This window comes from Gossypium hirsutum, chromosome A11, assembly GCF_007990345.1.
Source record: "Gossypium hirsutum isolate 1008001.06 chromosome A11, Gossypium_hirsutum_v2.1, whole genome shotgun sequence".
Classification (NCBI taxonomy): domain Eukaryota; kingdom Viridiplantae; phylum Streptophyta; class Magnoliopsida; order Malvales; family Malvaceae; genus Gossypium; species Gossypium hirsutum.
Genome location: NC_053434.1, coordinates 9470378 through 9488509, shown reverse-complemented (window position 1 = coordinate 9488509; position 18132 = coordinate 9470378). Strand labels below are relative to the sequence as shown.

General features: G+C 36.7%; 1 protein-coding gene and 2 long non-coding RNA genes across 3 annotated transcripts; 2 read left to right on the top strand and 1 right to left on the bottom strand.

The window, feature by feature from the left end:
* The first annotated feature begins 688 nt into the window (after positions 1-688).
* LOC107909786 (uncharacterized) lies at positions 689-1366 on the top strand. The gene is made up of 2 exons (XR_001687355.2): positions 689-854; positions 1128-1366. It is a non-coding gene; the product is annotated as an uncharacterized lncRNA (long non-coding RNA).
* An 11899-nt stretch (positions 1367-13265) lies between these two features.
* LOC121209963 (uncharacterized) lies at positions 13266-14153 on the bottom strand. Its single transcript, XM_041082012.1, has 2 exons — positions 13701-14153; positions 13266-13634 (listed from the first exon to the last, which is right to left on the bottom strand). The coding sequence occupies exons 1-2, from the start codon at positions 14151-14153 to the stop codon at positions 13266-13268; spliced, it is 822 nt and encodes a 273-aa protein (XP_040937946.1).
* A 2412-nt stretch (positions 14154-16565) lies between these two features.
* Positions 16566-17530, top strand: LOC107909785 (uncharacterized). The gene is made up of 2 exons (XR_001687354.2): positions 16566-17002; positions 17278-17530. It is a non-coding gene; the product is annotated as an uncharacterized lncRNA (long non-coding RNA).
* The last annotated feature ends 602 nt before the right edge of the window (positions 17531-18132 follow it).

The following is an 18132-nucleotide window of genomic DNA, read 5'->3' as shown; positions in this document are numbered from 1 at the left end:
AAATAATATATACCAAGATACTAAAATAAATAAAATATACAATAACCCTTTAAAGAGAACCAAATTATACATAAATAAATTTAAAATATATATATAAAATTTAAAAGAAAATATTTACATAAGAGTGTACATAGAATAGAGCTAATTTTATCATAAATTATGTGCATAATTAAATGTAATAACATACAAAATAAGATATATAAAAAACGCTAAAATAATGTTTTTTTAAAAAGGTAAAATTGTCAAAGCGATTTAAAATGTATATATGAATATATAAAAAACTAAGTGAATGAAAAAATGAATTATGCAAAAAAAATATAAAAAAATAAAACAAAAAGGATACTTTATAAATACAACAAACCATGGAAATTAAAATAGGGATCAAAGTGCAAGGCGCGCGAATGCACAGGGTCCAAAAAAGTAAAAGATCCAAACTCCTAAACGCAGTACCCAGGTGCGGGCCAAATTAGAGCAATATGCAAATTTTAGGGAAAATTTTAAAAGACAATAAAATGTGAATTGGGCCAATTTAGAAGTGGACACAAAGGAGGGGGACTAAAAGCGCAAATCCCCCATCTAAAAGGCAAATACGCGTGGACCAAGTCACATACTGACTCTACCCTTCCCAATGCTGTTTTATTTTATTTCTTAAAATTAAAACCTACTTTAAAAATCATTTTTTTTTGCTTTAAAGAAAACATTTTAACTTTTTCCTTAAAAAAACCCCTAAGTTTTGAGACTCTTCTCCTTCACTTTCCCCTCTTTTTTCTCTTCTTCAACAGACCAAAGAGAAACGGTTCCACCACCATTTTGAGCCAAACTTCGACTTCAGAAGTTCCTCTTGCATCGTGATGGTGAGTTCCCCTCCCCTTTCTTTTTATATTTTCGTATATGGATCCGAATGGAAATGAAAAAAATGGAAAAAGAAGAAACAAAAAAAAACTGCATTAAATAATTACCTTTGAAAATACTCTTTGGTTACTTTCTACTGATTTTTGTGTGTATTTTGTATACAATTCGTATTCTCTTTCTCCGAGAGGAAAAAAACCATCCTTTTACAATCAAAATTCAGAAGCTTTATAGTCCAAAATACAAGCGATTTCTAGCTATTTTTTCTCATATTGTAGGTCATGGAGACATGGGAGCGGAGCGCACGGACGTGGGGCGAGCCATGCGCGAGTCGGTGATCATGCATAGTTCGTGGAGGCTGCTGGTGGCCACTGCTGCGGCACGAAACATATGAAAACCCTAGGTTTTCCAAAATTGGGCCTATTAGTGTTGGGCCATTTGTAACTTGACTTGTATTTTGGGCCGTTTTATGTTTTATCTTTGAATATATATGGGCCATGGCTAAAAATTGGGTCTACAGCTGCCCTCTTTGCGAGTTATTGTGTAACGAGAACGGAGCAAAGACCCTAAAAGAACCAATTTTGCCCGGTCCTGCCAAATCTTCGACCTCCTTGGTACTCCTTCTTCAAGTAGTCTTACAGTAACTTCAAAAAGATAATGTTTGACTTCAACCTGTTCCACTGCAACTTCAGGGAGATAAGGTCTGTGGCTAAAATCTGCTCCATAGCCGATATATGGAGATAAGACTCGTCATTTTTTATCTGCTCCATAGCCAATACATAGAGATAAGATCTGTAATTTTCAGTCTGCTTCCTGCAACTTCAGGAAGATAAGACTTGTATCTTCAACCTGCTCTCTACAACTTTAGAGAGATAAGGCTGGTGGCTAAAATCTGCTCCATAGCCGATACATGGAGATAAGACTCGCCATTTTCAATCTGTTCCATAACCGATACATGGAGATAAGATCTGTAATTTTCAGTCTGCTTCCTGCAACTTCAGGAAGATAAGACTTGTATCTTCAACCTGCTCTCTGCAACTTCAGAGAGATAAGGCTTGGTGGCTAAAATCTGCTCCATAGTCGATACATGGAGATAAGACTCGCCATTTTCGATCTACTCCATAGCCGATACATGGAGATAAGATCTGTAATTTTCACCGATGTCACTACATTGTCCTCTAGGGAACATGCCCTGCAGACTCAGTTTTATGTTTATGTTTATGCCAAATAATTAGAATGCTAAGATTGAAATGAATCAGATGCTCCTAACCAAATGTGTTATGAATGATATGAATGTAGAAATAAAAATGATTTCTTTTTTCTTTTTTTAAAAAAACTTTAAGTGCCATCACTCTTTATTCATCAGAGCTTTATCATCATCGTATTATGCTGTCTTCCTGCTCGACTAGCATTTCTCAATAAAACCTGTAGAAACAACTCATTTTGCTCAACTGGTTTGCCCTATTGCAACTTCAAAGTATGTTTCGCTATACTTCTAGAACCTAAGGTTTGTACCATATTCAAAACCCCCTCTTTCATTAATTCGGTCTATTACACCACTCCCCGAGCCCCATGACCAGATGTGTACGCCCGACATTACATTAATGAGGAATATCATGATCCCCTCTTAATGCTTTGGTTGACACGATATCCTGTTTTCTTATTCAATCAATATATTTGACTAAAAATCTAAAGAGATAATCCCAAATTGAACACAAATATCCCACCTCTAAGTTGGGTAAGTTCTAACTAAAAGTCCTGCTTCAGATTCATGTTCCATTTAGAAACTCCCAGAGTAATATACAAAAACCTCTTTTGTAAAAGTATTATTAGTTCATTAGTAGTTATTTCAATACAAGTACGTGAACACAAAGATAAAGATGGACAAAACTGAAGTTTATTAGGAACAAGATTCAAGAGAATAGATTAATCAAGAGAAGCAAATATTTACCTCGGCCTCTCCATTTTTTTTAGGCGCCATTTGTGGGTTTTTACCTCTTAATCGAAGTACTTCTTGACTGAATTCGAATTTACTAGGTTAGGCAGGCTCCTACTATCCATCTCAGTTAATATCAGCGCTTTTCTAGAAAAGCCTTCTTTTCCACGTAAGGTCCTTACCAGTTTGGCATCCATTTCCCTCTGAAATCTTTTTGTATAGGAAGAATTTGTTTCAATACCAAGTCCTCCTCATGGAATAATCTGGGGCGAACCTTTTTGTTGTAAGCTCGCATTATTCGCCTCTGGTACATTTGACCATGACGGATAGCCTTCAGTCACTTTTCTTTAATTAAGTTCAGCTGATCATATCGGGACTGAATCCATTCTGCTTCATCTAGCTTCAACTCTGATAAAACACAGAGAGAAGGAATTTCGACTTCAATGGGCAAAACTGCCTCCATCCCATAAACCAATGAGTAAGGTGTTGCCCCGATAGAAGTTCTGACAGATGTTCGATAGGCATAAAGAGCAAATGACAGCTTTTCATGCCAATCCTAATAGGTCACAGTCATTTTCCCCACGATCTTCTTGATATTCTTATTGGTTGCCTCAACCGCACTATTCATTTTGGGGCGATAAGGTGACGAGTTGTGGTGTTTAATCTTGAATTACTTACAGACCTCTACTATCACACTGTTATTCAAATTCAATGCATTGTCAGATATGATCCTTTCTGGCATGCTATATCGACATATGATTTCTTTTTTTAAGAACTTGCTGACTGCCGACTTTGTGACTTTGGCATATGAAATAGCCTCTACCCACTTGGTGAAGTAATCGATGACCACAAAGATGAATCGATGTCCAGTAAAAGCTTTTGGTGAAATCGACCCAATGACGTTCATGCCCCACATTGAGAAAGGCCACGGAGAAGTCATGACATGAAGGGGTGAAGGAGGTACATAGATCTTGTCACCATAAATTTGGTACCTATAACATTTCTTGGCATAGCTGATGCAATCTCCTTCCATTGTGGACCAGTAGTACTCGAATCTCATAATTTGCCTGGCCATTGTGAACCCATTGGCATGCGTCCCGCAGACACCTTCTTGGACTTCTTCCAGGATTTTCTTAGTTTTAACAGCATCAACACATTTTAACAGCACATGATCTTTCCTCATTTTGTACAGGATTTCTTCATCTAAGACATAGTCATTGTTTAGCCTTCTCAACGTCCTCTTATCATTTTCAGTTGCCTGATCAGGATATTCACGGCTCTTCACATATCGTAAAATATCATGATACCAATGATAAACATCTCTCTCCTCTTCGTCATCTATACTACAACAATAAGCTGGAGCCTCATAAATACTCATCTGGATCGGGTTCATATTCTCTGGTCCATTTACTCTGATCATAGAAGCTAACGTAGCCAGAACATCTGTCATCTGGTTTTTGTATCGCGGGAGATAAAAGAAAGTGATATCATCAAACACTTTAATCAAATGCCAAACTAGCTCTCGATAGTTAATCAACTTTGGGTCTCTTGTTTCCCATTCACCTTTAAGCTGATAAATCACCAGTGCAGAATTTCCATACACCTCTAACACCTTGATTTTACGTTCGATTACTGTATGGATTCCCATGATACATCCTCGTACTCTGCCATATTATTTATGCAATAAAAATCTAATTTGCAAGTGAATGGATAATGATCTCCATGTGGGGATATCAGGACTGCCCCAATTCTATTGCCAACAACGTTTGATGCTCCGTCAAAATTCAGTTTCCACGGATGATCTTCTAAAGTGTCCTCTTCGGTAGTTGCCACATACATTAGATCTTCATTAGGGAAATCAAAGTTCGAAGGCTCATAATCTTCTAAAGCTCTGCTGGCTAGAAAATCTGCTATTGCACTCCCTTTCACAGCCTTCTGGTTCACATAAACTATGTCGAATTCAGAAAGCAGGATTTGCCACCGGGCCATTCTTCCACTTAGAGTAGTCGACTCTATCATGTACTTTAGAGGGTCCAGTTTTGAGATTAACTAAGTCGCGTGGTATAGCATGTACTGCCTTAATCTCCGAGTGGTCAAAACCAAGGCACAACCTAACTTTTCAATTGGCGAGTATCTCATTTCACACTCAGTGAATTTCTTACTGAAGTATTATATTGCCCTTTCTTTCTTTCTTTCCTGTCTCATCATGTTGGCCGAGCACACATCCTATTGAAATATCAAATACTGTCAAATACAATATCAATGGCCTACCCGGGCTAGGTGGCGTTAGCACTAGGGGATTGGTCAAATATTGTTTAACTCTGTCGAAGGTTTTCTGGCATTCATCATCCCATACACCTGGGTTATGTTTCTTGAGAAGGTGAAATATGGGATTGCATTTCTCCGTCAATTGCAAGATGAACCGAGCAATGTAATTTTGTCTTCCTAAAAACCCTCGAACTTCCTTCTTGAGTGCGCAGTGGAGGCAATTTTTGTATAGCTTTGACTTTGTTGGGGTCAACCTCAATTCCCTTTTCACTAACTATAAAACCAAGCTGCTTCCCTGACCTAGCTCCAAATGTACATTTTGTTGGATTGAGCTTTAGCTGAAACTTTCTCAACCTCAGGAACAATTTCCTCAAAACCTGTATATGCTCCTTTTCTGTTCGGGATTTTGCGATCATATCGTCAACGTAGACCTCGATTTCCTTATGCATCATGTCATGAAATAAGGTTACCATGGCTCTTTGATATGTTGCTCCCACATTCTTCATCGCGAATGGTATCACCCTATAGCAAAAAGTCCCCTATAAGGTTATAAATGTGGTCTTTTCCATGTTTTCAGGATACCTCTTTATCTGATTGTACCCAGAGAAACCATCCACGAAGGGAAACAGCGAGTAACCTGCCGTGTTGTCCACCAAAGTGTCGACGTGAGGCAAGGAGAAGTTGTCTTTTGGGCTGGCCTTGTTTAAGTCCATGTAATCTACACACATCCTCATCCTTCCATCTTTCTTAGGGACAGGGACGACGTTAGCTACCCATTCTGAATAATTAACAACTTGCAAGAACCCGACATCAAATTGCTTCCTGACCGCTTCTCTTATTTTTACTGCAACATCAGGTCTCATCCTTCGAAGTTTCTGTTGAACAGGCTTGCACTCTTTTTTTGTGGGGACGCGATGCACCGCAATATCAGCGCTTAGCCTAAGCATGTCTTGATATGACCACACGAAGATATCCTTGAACTCTTGCAGTAAATCAATGAGGTCCCGTCTTGTTTCCTCAATGATGCAAGTTCCAATGTTCACCTCTTTCCCCTCTTCCAAGGTCACACTCTCGATTGTCTTTTTATGGGGTAGAATCTGTTTCTCTTCCTGTTCTACCATCCTTAACAAATCTGAAGGTAAGCTACAGCCTTCATTAACTTCAAAATCCTGAGATCCCTCCAGACACACGCCTCTCTCAAAAAGGAACTCCGAGTTTGTAACAGCATCACTCATGCCATTGATATCTAGAGACCTATTGTAGGCACGAAAGAATATCCAACAATCAAATGAACCTAAGTATAGCTTTATTTGTATAGTATGATTATAAATGAAATACAAGAAAATAAAATTTGCTCAAGATAAAAGAATATTTGCTCAGAATAAGACATGAAAGTGTATTTATATTGAAATAAACGTTTTGAACATGAGCCTATTTCGCAAATGATTCTTATTGCTTCTAGGCTTTAAAACAACAAGTGTGTTTTAAACATTACTCTGTATTAGCACTAAAAACTACAGGAATTTCCTACGCAGTCCAGTTGTTTAGAACACTTCCAAGCTCATAAGGGCGAATACTTGCTAAGTCACGTTTCATCACTTGCACTTCAGATATGATATTAATATTCAAATTTTCCATTGCGTCTTTAGCTGTTCCCTCTCTTGTCATATTCAATTCAGGATAAATAACTCCACCTGACACAAATGTATAGGATATATGGGGAAAAGTCATTGATTCCCACTCGACTTCTGCCCCATTCAGTCGTGCTATTCGTCTCATCTGCCTCCTTTCCATCTCCTTTCTTTTCTGCTTTGTATTTGGCCTATACCCTAAGCCAAAGCGATCCTGTTTATCAGCCAAAACTGGTACCTCAACTCGTCCATGAAGATACTTTCCAAGTCCTCTTCCAGGCAATACTCCCTTTCCCACTGTTAATTGCAAGCTCATCCTCGTAGTCTCAGACATTTTTGACATTGGGACCCTGCCCCCTTAAATGATGAAAGTTGTATTTACAAACTCCAATGACTGATAGGAACACTCAATTGTTTCATCATCATTTTCTATATACGGTGCACTACTAGTAACGGATGCAATAATGTCCTCCTCAGCATTTATCGTTATCAAGCGGCCCTCTATCACCAACTTTAACTTTTGGTACAACGATGACGGTACTGCCCTTGCTGAGTGAATCTAAGGCCTCCCCAACAAGCAATTATAAGAAGGCGTAATATCCATCACAAGGAAATCTACCTCGTATGTGTTTGGTCCGATCAGCAGAGGTACATCAATCCTTCCCATCACTTTCCTCTCAGTGTCATCAAATGCCCTCACTATGTTCTGGCATGTCTTTATATGAGAACTGTCTATTGGTAACCTATTTAATGTGGACAATGGCAAAACATTCAGCGCTGACCCATTATCAATTAATACCCTCGGCAATGTATACCCTTTGCAGTGAGTGGTGATGTGCAAAGCCTTGGTGGATCCCATGCCCCTTGGTGGTATTTCATCGTCACTGAAGGAGATGAAATTATCGGTGCTTATGTTACTGACAAAGCAGTCTAGCTTGTTCACTGAAATATCTTCAGTGACATAGGTCTCGTTCAACACCTTCATCAACGCATTTCGGTGAACCTCTGAGTTTTGGAGCAAGGCTAGTACCGATGTGCGTACCGGTTGCTTGTGCAACTGTTCCGCGACACTATACTCACTGTGTTTTAGTAACTTCAAAAATTCTTTAGCTTCATCTTCAATTACTGGTTCATTAACCAGTGGTTTTGTCCTCTCTTTCCCTTGTTCATGTAACGCCCCTAACCCGAATCCATCACCGGAATAGAGTTACAGAGCATTACCGGAGTTACCGATTCATTTATCATATATTTCATTAATCCGATATCTTTTCTTTTCCATGTTCAAGTCTCGTATTCAAGTCATTCGGATCTTTATAAAGAAATTTGATCGTCGTTTTCATTTATTTCATGTTATAATACATTCAACTAATGCTCTAAACAAAATTATCATTTTACCCCTAAACTTTTAATTAATGACGATTTCATCCTTAGGTTAAAATAAAATAAAATTATTGCAATTTAATCCTTATTTCCAGCCGTTGTTCTCACACAAATTGATAACAACCTATGAATTCTATAAAATGTCAGAATTTTCCATAATTTCAATACTTTCCAATTTAATCCTTAAAACATGTTTTTCCCTGATCTTGAGCTAAATTAATAATTTCATTCAATTTTGTAATTTAAATAATAAAATAATTCATTTCATGCAAATTGGTCATTTCTAACATTTTTTTACAAAATTACCCATAAAATTGTACTTTTATTCAATTTAGTCCATGAGCCTAAAACATACAAATTAGCCATGCTAGCTGAATATTCATACATATTTTCCTCCTCCTCCTCTCCATTCCACATCCTTAATTTATATAACATGCAACAAGTAACATTATCAATAATTTCACTATTTACTTATGTATATTCAAAACTGTCTATTTGCGTCGTAGTTACTAAATTATTTATATCTTAAGCTACAGAACTTGAAATTAAGATCCGCTAATTTTTCTTGAAACTAGACTTACTTATCTTATTACCATAAAATTTTCAGAATTTTTAGTTCATCCAATAAGTACAGTTTATTCTGTAAAGTTTCCCCTGTTCTGCTGTTTGACAGTTCTGACCCTTCTTCACTAAGAATTAATTATCTCATTGTACGAGATTCGGATGATGTTTCTGCTTATTTCTATTGAAAATAGACTCTTTAAGGATTTTAAACATATAAATTTAATCCCTTAATTATTTTTATCCAATTTTTGATGATTTTCTAAAGTCAGAATAGGGGAACCCGAAATCGTTCTGACATTGTCTCACAAAACTTATTATATCTCATGATTTACAATTCCATTGCTTACACCGTTTCTTCTATAAGGAACTAGACTCAATAAGCTTTAATTTCATATTTTATTCATCCTCTAGTTAGATTTCTAAAATTTTTGGAGATTTTTCAAAGTTAGACTATTGCTGCTGTCCAAAACTATTTTAGTGCAAAATGTTGATTTTCATTTTGCCCCAAATTTCACAGTTCATACAATTCAGTCCTTACTTAATTAACCCCTCAATTAAACTAATTTTCTCAATTAATAATTTTCCTAGACATTATAAGTTATTTCATAACTATTGAAATTCAGAATTTACACATACAACTCTAACTTCAAACTCTTTTACAATTTAGGTCCCAAACATTCACTTTCTATTCAATTCTTTCAATAAAATCAGCATATAAATAATTTAAAGCTCTAATTCTATATCAAATCATCATATACTTCCAGCACATATTCATAGAAACTTTCAATTTCATTCACAGAATCAAGAACTAATGAATTCAACAAATGGACCTAGTTGTAAAAGTCACAAAAACACAAAAATTTCAAGAAATAATCAAGAATTGAACTTACTTGCAGTAAAAATATGAAAAACAAGCTTAAGGGAACTCTTCCATTGTGTTTTTTCTGATGAGAATGAAGAAAAATAAAGAGAAATCTAGATAATTCCACTTTAGTCCTAGCTTTATTAAGTAAATTTTGTAATTTTCCAATTTTGCCCTTATTTTCTTGGTGATTTCATGCTCTTGCCATCCAGCCCAAATAGACCTTGGGTCTATTTGCCTTTTATCCCTCTTTCTTTTATCATTTAAGCTATTTAATCATTTCGCACAATTTTGCATTTGATACTATTTAGTCCTTTTTGTTCAATTAGCTATCAGTACTTTAAAATTTCTTGACGAAACTTTAATACTAACTTATTAACCCTCCATAAATATTTATAAAAATATTTATGGCTCGATTTAAAATTCCCGAGGTCTCGATACCTCATTTTCAATTCTAATTATTTTAATATATATATATATTGTACATTTCACTATTTCAAAATTTTTCCTAACTTAACATTTAACTTATACTCACTAAATTAATAATATTTCCTACTCATTTGTCGGATTTAGTGATCTCGAATCAATTTTCCGACACCACTGAAAATTAGGCTGTTACAGTTCAATTATCACGGGCTTCCCTTTTCCACGCTCGACCTTTGTACTTGACGTGCTGACCAGATTCTCCCCCTCTGGATATGTCACATTACAGTTGTACTTTCAAGGCACCCTTTTGATATCCTTATACCGAAAAGTCGTGGGTCTATGGATTACAACTCTCGGTGTGATTTTTGCTCCAACTTTATTAATTTTCGATCGTGAAATGATCACCACTGGGTGATTGACCTCAGAAACCTTCTCTATCAACCCCTCCTTCGAGGTGCATACATCTTCCTTCTCAGTAAACTCAAAGAACTCTAGCTCTTTGTTGTTTATTAGAGCCTGTACTAGGGCTCTAAATTTATTACATGTTTCTATCTCATGGTCCACATCTCCATGGAACTCGCAATAGTTTCCTGCTTCTCGGGATTTGCTCCCAAAGTCTTGCATGACTAGACATTTCTCTACCATCTTCTTCAAAACCTCCCTCATCTGGGTTCTCACTTCTGTCATATCCAACTTAATTCTCCTTCCCATATTCTCGACTATTGTATTTACCCCTTTATTAGTATGATAGGGTAACAGATTTCCTACACCAGGTGCATCATCGAATTTCATAATACCCATGTTGATGAGCCTTTCGACTACCCTCTTAAAAGAGGTACAGTTCTCTATCGAGTGTCCCGCGATTCCAGCATGATATTCACATTGAGCACCTGCATCATACCACTTGGGGTATGAGGGTTGCAGTGGTTTTAAATAAAAAGGAGATACGACTTGTGCATCAAACAAACTTTTGTACAGCTCCCGATATGTTACTGGAATGGAAGTAAACTAGGAATTCTCCGTGTTCTGCTTTGTATTGGGCTCCTGCCTTGGTGAAGCTTGCTGGCCCGTGGTTACCACTTTCGGTTGATTTACCATGATTGGTTTCGCATAACACATGTTCACATTGCTGACTTCATTTTCTTTCTTTTTCGGGGCCAACCTCCTGGTGCTTTCCCCTGCCTCTATCATTCCGCACCTTATTGCATTTTCAATCATTTCACCAGACATAACTATATCCGCGAAACTCTTAGTTGCGCTTCCCAACATGTGATTAATAAAAGGTGCCTTCAAGGTATTAATGAAAAGCATGGTTGTTTCCTTTTCCAATAGTGGGGGCTAGACTTGTGTAGCAATCTCCCTCCATCTCTGAGCATATTGCCTGAAACTTTCATTTGACTTCTTCTCCATGTTTTGTAATTTGATCCTATCAGGCGCTATGTCAGTCACATGACCATATTGTTTCATGAAGGCCTGTGTTAAGTTTTTCCATGATTTGACTTGGTTACGACTTAATTGATTGTACCACTTAGCCGCAGCCCCAGCCAAACTGTCCTAGAAACAGTGAATCAATAACTGATCATTATTGACATGACCAGTCATCCTTCGACAAAACATAGTGACATGAGCCTCAGGGCAACTGGTTCCGTTGTATTTCTCAAACTCCGGAATTTTGAACTTCCGAGGGAGTACCAAATCCGGGACCAGGCTCAACTTCTTAGCATCCATTCCGCAATGATAATCAGTGTTTTCAATGCCTTGAATTTTTCCTCCAACCATTTATATCAGTCTTCTAGTCGCTTTGGAAATTTTGCTTCTGCCTTTCCTACTTTCGCGACCTCATCGAAGTCAAGGACTGTAGGATTTGCCCGATGGTCTCTAGGGTTGGAACACGAGCCCGTCTAAATATTTATCGGTGCCGAAGTACCAGTTTGATATTGGGGTTTGATACTAACAGACAACTTTTGAGGAGGCATTGGGGTATTTGTTGGGGTGAAACCCGGAGGATAAGCAAGAATCCTGCTATCATCTTCAGCATTGACCCTGGAACTCTTCCCATTTTCCGGTTTTCCAACTAGTAGCTGAGTCAATTCGCTCATCATACTCCTCTGAGATTACAGCATTTGATCTTTCATATCTTGCTGGATCTTAGCTAATTGCTCTTGCATTTATGCTTGCATCTGTTCCTGCATTTCTTTCTGCATTTGCTCTAATTTTTCCAACCTTGATCCATAGCTTTGGTCTTTTTCCGTGTGTAGTATTGATGTTTCAGGGTAACTATAATACAATGTTTTAATTAATTAAGGTTCTTTTTTTGAAATTTAATGTACATGATGCGATGAAATGCAAATGCATGAAATGAATGAAAAACTAAAGAGACGTCGATTCTGTTTCAATTCCATTTAAAAAACTTTATTAGAAAGCAAAATCCTTTTCATAAAACAGATCATATATACGGTCTAGCCCTAATGCTCAAAGCTTTAACTTTCTTAAGAAGGTAAGCCAGCTCACGACCCCGGTCTGACTCTAACTCATACTTCAAACATAACACATCAGCCTGAACCGCTAAGGTCTGTAGATAATCGGCCACTTCTTGAATCTGAGCCACGGCCTCGCCCATGATATAATCTCTTTCCCTGACTTGGTCTTGCGATTGACAGAATTGTTCCTTCCACTACTCATTGTTCGACTTAAGTAATTCAATTCGAAGCTCACAGTTTTGTAGTGTAGTCTTGAGTTCTTCTACCTTCCCTTTCAAATCTTCAATCCTACTCAGGCTGGCTTTTAATTCAATATCAGAGTTACGACCACGGTGTTGATGCATGGCCTTTTCTAGCTCCGCTACCTGAGCTACTAATATCTCTTTCTCACCTTGGCCTTCAACCAAGCTCTTCTTTAAGGCGCTTTCACGTGCTCGAGCATCATGGAACCTCTTCTCCCACTGATCTGCTCTAGCCTTTTCCTCTTGAACTTCTTGTCGCCACTGCTCTGACGTCTTTCCCAATCCAGCAGTTTTCATCGACATACGCAACTTCTTGTAATCGGTCTTCAAACTATCCAAGTCTTCCTCAACCTTCTTTTTCCCTTTTCTCAACTTCTCGACCTCGAGTTTCTGAACATCGACATCCAATTGTTCTATCTTTTTTCCCAACTCTGTATTTCTTTCTTCGGAGTCCCGTTTTACGATTTCAAGCTCGGAGGGAATTACTTGCAAATATTCTTTCATCACACGAACATCCTCTAAACTCAGCTCGGGGATATTATCGTTAACTCTTTTACTCAACCACCCCTTTTATTAAGGAGTCGTCATTGATCCAACAACCAATCTCTTCATCCGGCGCGTCTGTTTTCAAGCATCAGAAATCTCTTGAACCTTATTCTTATAATTCTTCTCCCTATACGCGAACTCACTATGGGATAATCCATGTGTCATCAGTATAAGCTGGCTTGACCTGTATTGTCTTAAAACGAGCAAAGGGGCATATCCAGCAGCTCCCCAAATTCTAAGTAGAGGTACCCAATCAAAACTCCCACACCGATAGAGGATCTCATCAGGAACAAACCAAGGAGCTCTCCACTCAACATCCTCTTCCTTAAGATTTCGGAAGAGCACGATCCAATTTTCTTCTGATATTTCATATCTCATAGACATGGCTGCTATCTCTTTTAACGGGGAGTAACTCTCAGAAAAAACCCGATAGGAAACCTTATCCACCTTCTAGAAATGGCTGTAGAACCAAGCCAACAATAACTGCTCACACCCTAGAAATCTACCTTTACTTGCCCTCCGATATGCACTCAAGGATTTGAATGTCTCAGCAAGAATTGCCGGCACCGGTGTGACCCCTTTGTCAAGTCGATCAAAGAAATCGGTAACTGCTTCATCTATATGCCTTAAAGCCTTAGGGAAAATCACCAAACCATAAATACTCAAAGCGAAGACGTCAACTTTCCTCTTTGTATCTTGATGTGCTACGATCAGGTCCCTCAAACTTACCCAAGGAATACACCTACCTTCACCTTTTTGCTGAATTCGAGCTGTAACCCATTGTTCACTCATCCCAGTGATACCCGTTAACTTCTTTACAAAAGCTAGGGCACTAGCAGCCTTGGAATAAACTTTGTTGACTTGAACCTTTGGACAACGAAGCAAAGCTGTATACTCCTCCACAGTAGGCACCAAGTCCACCTTCCCGAAGGTGAAACAACTATATGCCGGGTTCCAAAACTGAGCCATAGCCCGAAACAAGTACTTGCCCACCTTGATATCGAGCAGGTAGGGTAAGTCACCATAACTTTGATAGAATAGCTGCTTGGTCTCATCATCCTGACAAGCCCATATATCCCTCAACTCTTAGAGTTCATTTTAGGTTACATTGATGTGAGTGAAGCCCGAAAACCCCGATGCATACCCTTCAACTAGGCTATCCCCTTTCTCAAGTTGCATCTTCTCTGACCAGATACGGACAGTCGCATTATCCTCTACTTTATCAAGGAATTCGCTCTCTATAACAAGCTTTCTAATTTAGCAACCGAACAGAAATCGACACCTTTTTAATATGAAATGACATGCAAAACATAATCACAACAAAACACAACAAGTTAGTATTCAAAAAATAAAAATTTAAGCAAATAGAAAACAATTAAACACCTAACTGGGTAATCACTAGAGTTCAACATAGCTCTACCTAGGGCGGGCTCCTAGAGTTCACTATATGCCGTTCGGTTCTACGAAAATGGTATCTGAACCAGCAGATTCCTCAACTCTCACCCATTATAGGTTCACGCGGATAGAGTTCAGTTCAGAGGAATACATTTCCCTATATCCATGCGGAGGTGAAAACCTCACGAAGACATAGGTACGGATATATCCCGGAAGCAGTCCACTAGCCCATGCGGATGTGAAAACCTCACGAAGGCGTAGTTCATCACTCCCACTTAAAAAGGTGCGACCACAACGGTCATGTAAGATGATGTGAAGGGATATAAAAAACTCAAAATGCAAAACACGAATAAAATGACAAAAACCATAAAACCCATAAAATGCAATAAAAGGATCATATGTTAAAATCTAAATTTTAAATTTTTGACAAAAGGACAGAAAATAATCAATTTTACGGCTTGACTCTCTTATTGGTCCCTAATGGAGTCGCCAAGCTGTCGAAATCATTTTTAAAAGTTTGAAAAAAAAGGGATCAACTTTAAAACGAGGTATGGAGTCGCCACCGATCCTTTTTTGGTTTAGGTGTGATCGGATCACCTAATAAATCATTTTATTAAAATATGGATTTTGGCCCACGAAAAATCAAGAAATGGGTTCGGGAGTCGGTTACATACGAGGAAGGATTAGCACCCTCGTAACGCCCAAAATTGGTACCTAATTAATTAATTTATGTCTAATGTTGAAAATTTTAAAAAAAACCATTGAAATATGATCCCCTTAAAAGTGTGTGCACAACTCAAATTGGATTTTAAGATTCACTCGTTTCAAAGAAATAAAATACCACATCCAGCACGTTAGGACACGATATTTTAAGCCTCCAAAAATTGAGATCACTTCATGATTTCCAAAATGCAACGAAAAGGGTATTCAATTATTTGGACCAACGAAAAAAAACGAAACCCAGCACGTTAGGGCATGATTTCTCGAATTTCCAAACATAGAACATTGCCTTATTTTAAAATTTAGAAAACATGAATGAAATTTTAAAGGAATATTTGACTATTTTGGGCAAGCAGAAAATCGAAGCCCAGCATGTTAAGGCACGATTTTCTAAATTTTCAAACGCCAAACATTGCCTTTGTTTTAGAAGTTTTTTTTTAAATTGATAGTTACAAAAACGAATTAAAAATACTTGTTTACTTGAGGATAAAAACAATCGATATTGAGTAAACATGGGAATTGAAACCATAATGCAATTACAAGAAATAAAAAAAAAAACATAATTACATATATGAACAATAATATGTGAAAACGATATGAAAGCCAATGACGACACGTGATATGCAAGACAACACAAGAACTAGGAGTCAATGATATAAACAATTTAAATACTATTAAATATATGCAAAGAAATACACAAGCAAAAATTCGAAATAACTTATATGCATATAAAAACTGACAATATATGAATAATTATTAAAAAAATATATAAAACATAGACAAGTTAATTTAACTAATGATGTATATATGAAAATGGAAAAAAAGTGTAAATAATATATACCAAGATACTAAAATAAATGAAATATAAAATAACCCTTTAAAAAGAACCAAATTTTACATAAATAAATTTAAAATATATATATATATAAAATTTAAAAGAAAATATTTACATAAGATAATATGAAAACAATAGTGTACATAGAATAGAGCTAATTTTATCATAAATTATGTGCATAATTAAATGTAATAACATACAAAATAAGATATATAAAAAACGCTAAAATAATGTTTTTCTAAAAAGGTAAAACTGTCAAAGCGATTTAAAATGTATATACGAATATATAAAAAACTAAGTGAATGAAAAAATGAATTATGCAAAAAAAATATAAAAAAAAATTAAAACAAAAGGGATACTTTATAAATACAACAAACCATGGAAATTAAAATAGGGATCAAAGTGCAAGGCGCGTGAATGCACAGGGTCCAAAAACGCAAAAGATCCAAACTCCTAAACGTAGTACCCAGGCACGGGCCAAATTGGAACAGTATGCAAATTTTAGTGAAAATTTTAAAAGACAATAAAATGTGAATTGGGCCAATTTAGAAGTGGACACAAAGGAGGCGGACTAAAAGCGCAAATCCTCCATCTAAAAGGTAAATACGCGTGGACCAAGTCACATACTGACTCTACCCTTCCCAATGCTGTTTTATTTTATTTCTTAAAATTAAAACCTACTTTAAAAATTATTATTTTTGCTTTAAAGAGAACATTTTAACTTTTTCCTTAAAAAACCCTTAAGTTTTGAAACTCTTCTCCTTCACTTTCCCCTCTTTTTTCTCTTCTTCAACAGACTAAAGAGAAACGGCTCCACCACCATTTTGAGCCAAACTTCGACTTCAGAGGTTCCTCTTGTGCCGCGACGGTGAGTTCCCCTCCCCTTTCTTTTTATATTTTCGTATGCGGATCCGAATGGAAATGAAAAAAAATGGAAAAAGAAGAAACAAAAAAAAACTGCATTAAATAATTACCTTTGAAAATACTCTTTGGTTACTTTCTACTGATTTTTGTGTGTATTTTGTATACAATTCGTATTCTCTTTCTCCGAGAGGAAAAAAAACCATCATTTTACAATCAAAATTTAGAGGCTTTATAGTCCAAAATACAAGCGGTTTCTAGCTATTTTTGCTCATATTGTAGGTCATGGAGACATGGGAGCAAAGCGCACAGATATGGGGCGAGCCATGCGCGAGTCGATGATCGTGCATAGTGCGTGGAGGCTGCTGGTGGCCACTGCTGCGGCGCGAAACATATGAAAACCCTAGGTTTTCCGAAATTGGGCCTATTAGTGTTGGGCCATTTGTAACTTGACTTGTATTTTGGGCCGTTTTATGTTTTATCTTTGAATATATATGGGCCCGGGCTAAAAATTGGGTCTACACCTTCTATTTAATTTTTTTTTATCTCTTTTAGCACTTGAATTTACATTGTTTATCAAATCACTAAAAATGGATAAAAAAAAACTTAACATCTATAACTTTGTTGATCTAGCATACACGTGAATTGCAATGTGGATGCCACATCAACAATTATTTAAATTTTCAAATTTAACATAGATATGTAACTGGCAATTAACTTTAATAGATAAATGGCTTAATTAATTGTTCAAAGGCTCAAGTGAGTGGAAAAAGAAAGTAAGGCTTTTAAGGCCCTTTAGCCTTAACATTTTTATACAAGTCAATGTTATTGTACAAATTATTTCATCCACATTGTTTGTGTGTATACTATTATTTAAGTGCGTGATTAAGTTGACTTGTTGTCCTTAACTGAGTTGGTATCATAAATCAACTTGATATTAACTCAAGAAAAATGACAATATCAAGATAAACCTTTGAAGTGTATTTGATATTCTTTTTTTTCACAATATTCACACTGCTCTGTTAATAGTAACAAAGCAGAGTAGTATCCAAATAAAAATACAGCAAAAATTAAAGCATAGTTCCAGCAGCATTAAAGTACCAAACAAAGCAAAAATCACTACCAAGCTTTAAACAA

Excerpts from the sequence above, each read along its gene's own strand:
- LOC121209963 (XM_041082012.1), bottom strand. The coding sequence starts at position 14,153 with ATGGCTCAGTTTTGGAACCCGGCATATAGTTGTTTCACCTTCGGGAAG. Across the intron at positions 13,635-13,700 it reads CCTTGAGTGCATATCGGAGG|AAGGTGGATAAGGTTTCCTA; the intron begins GCAAGTAAAGGT and ends AGCCATTTCTAG.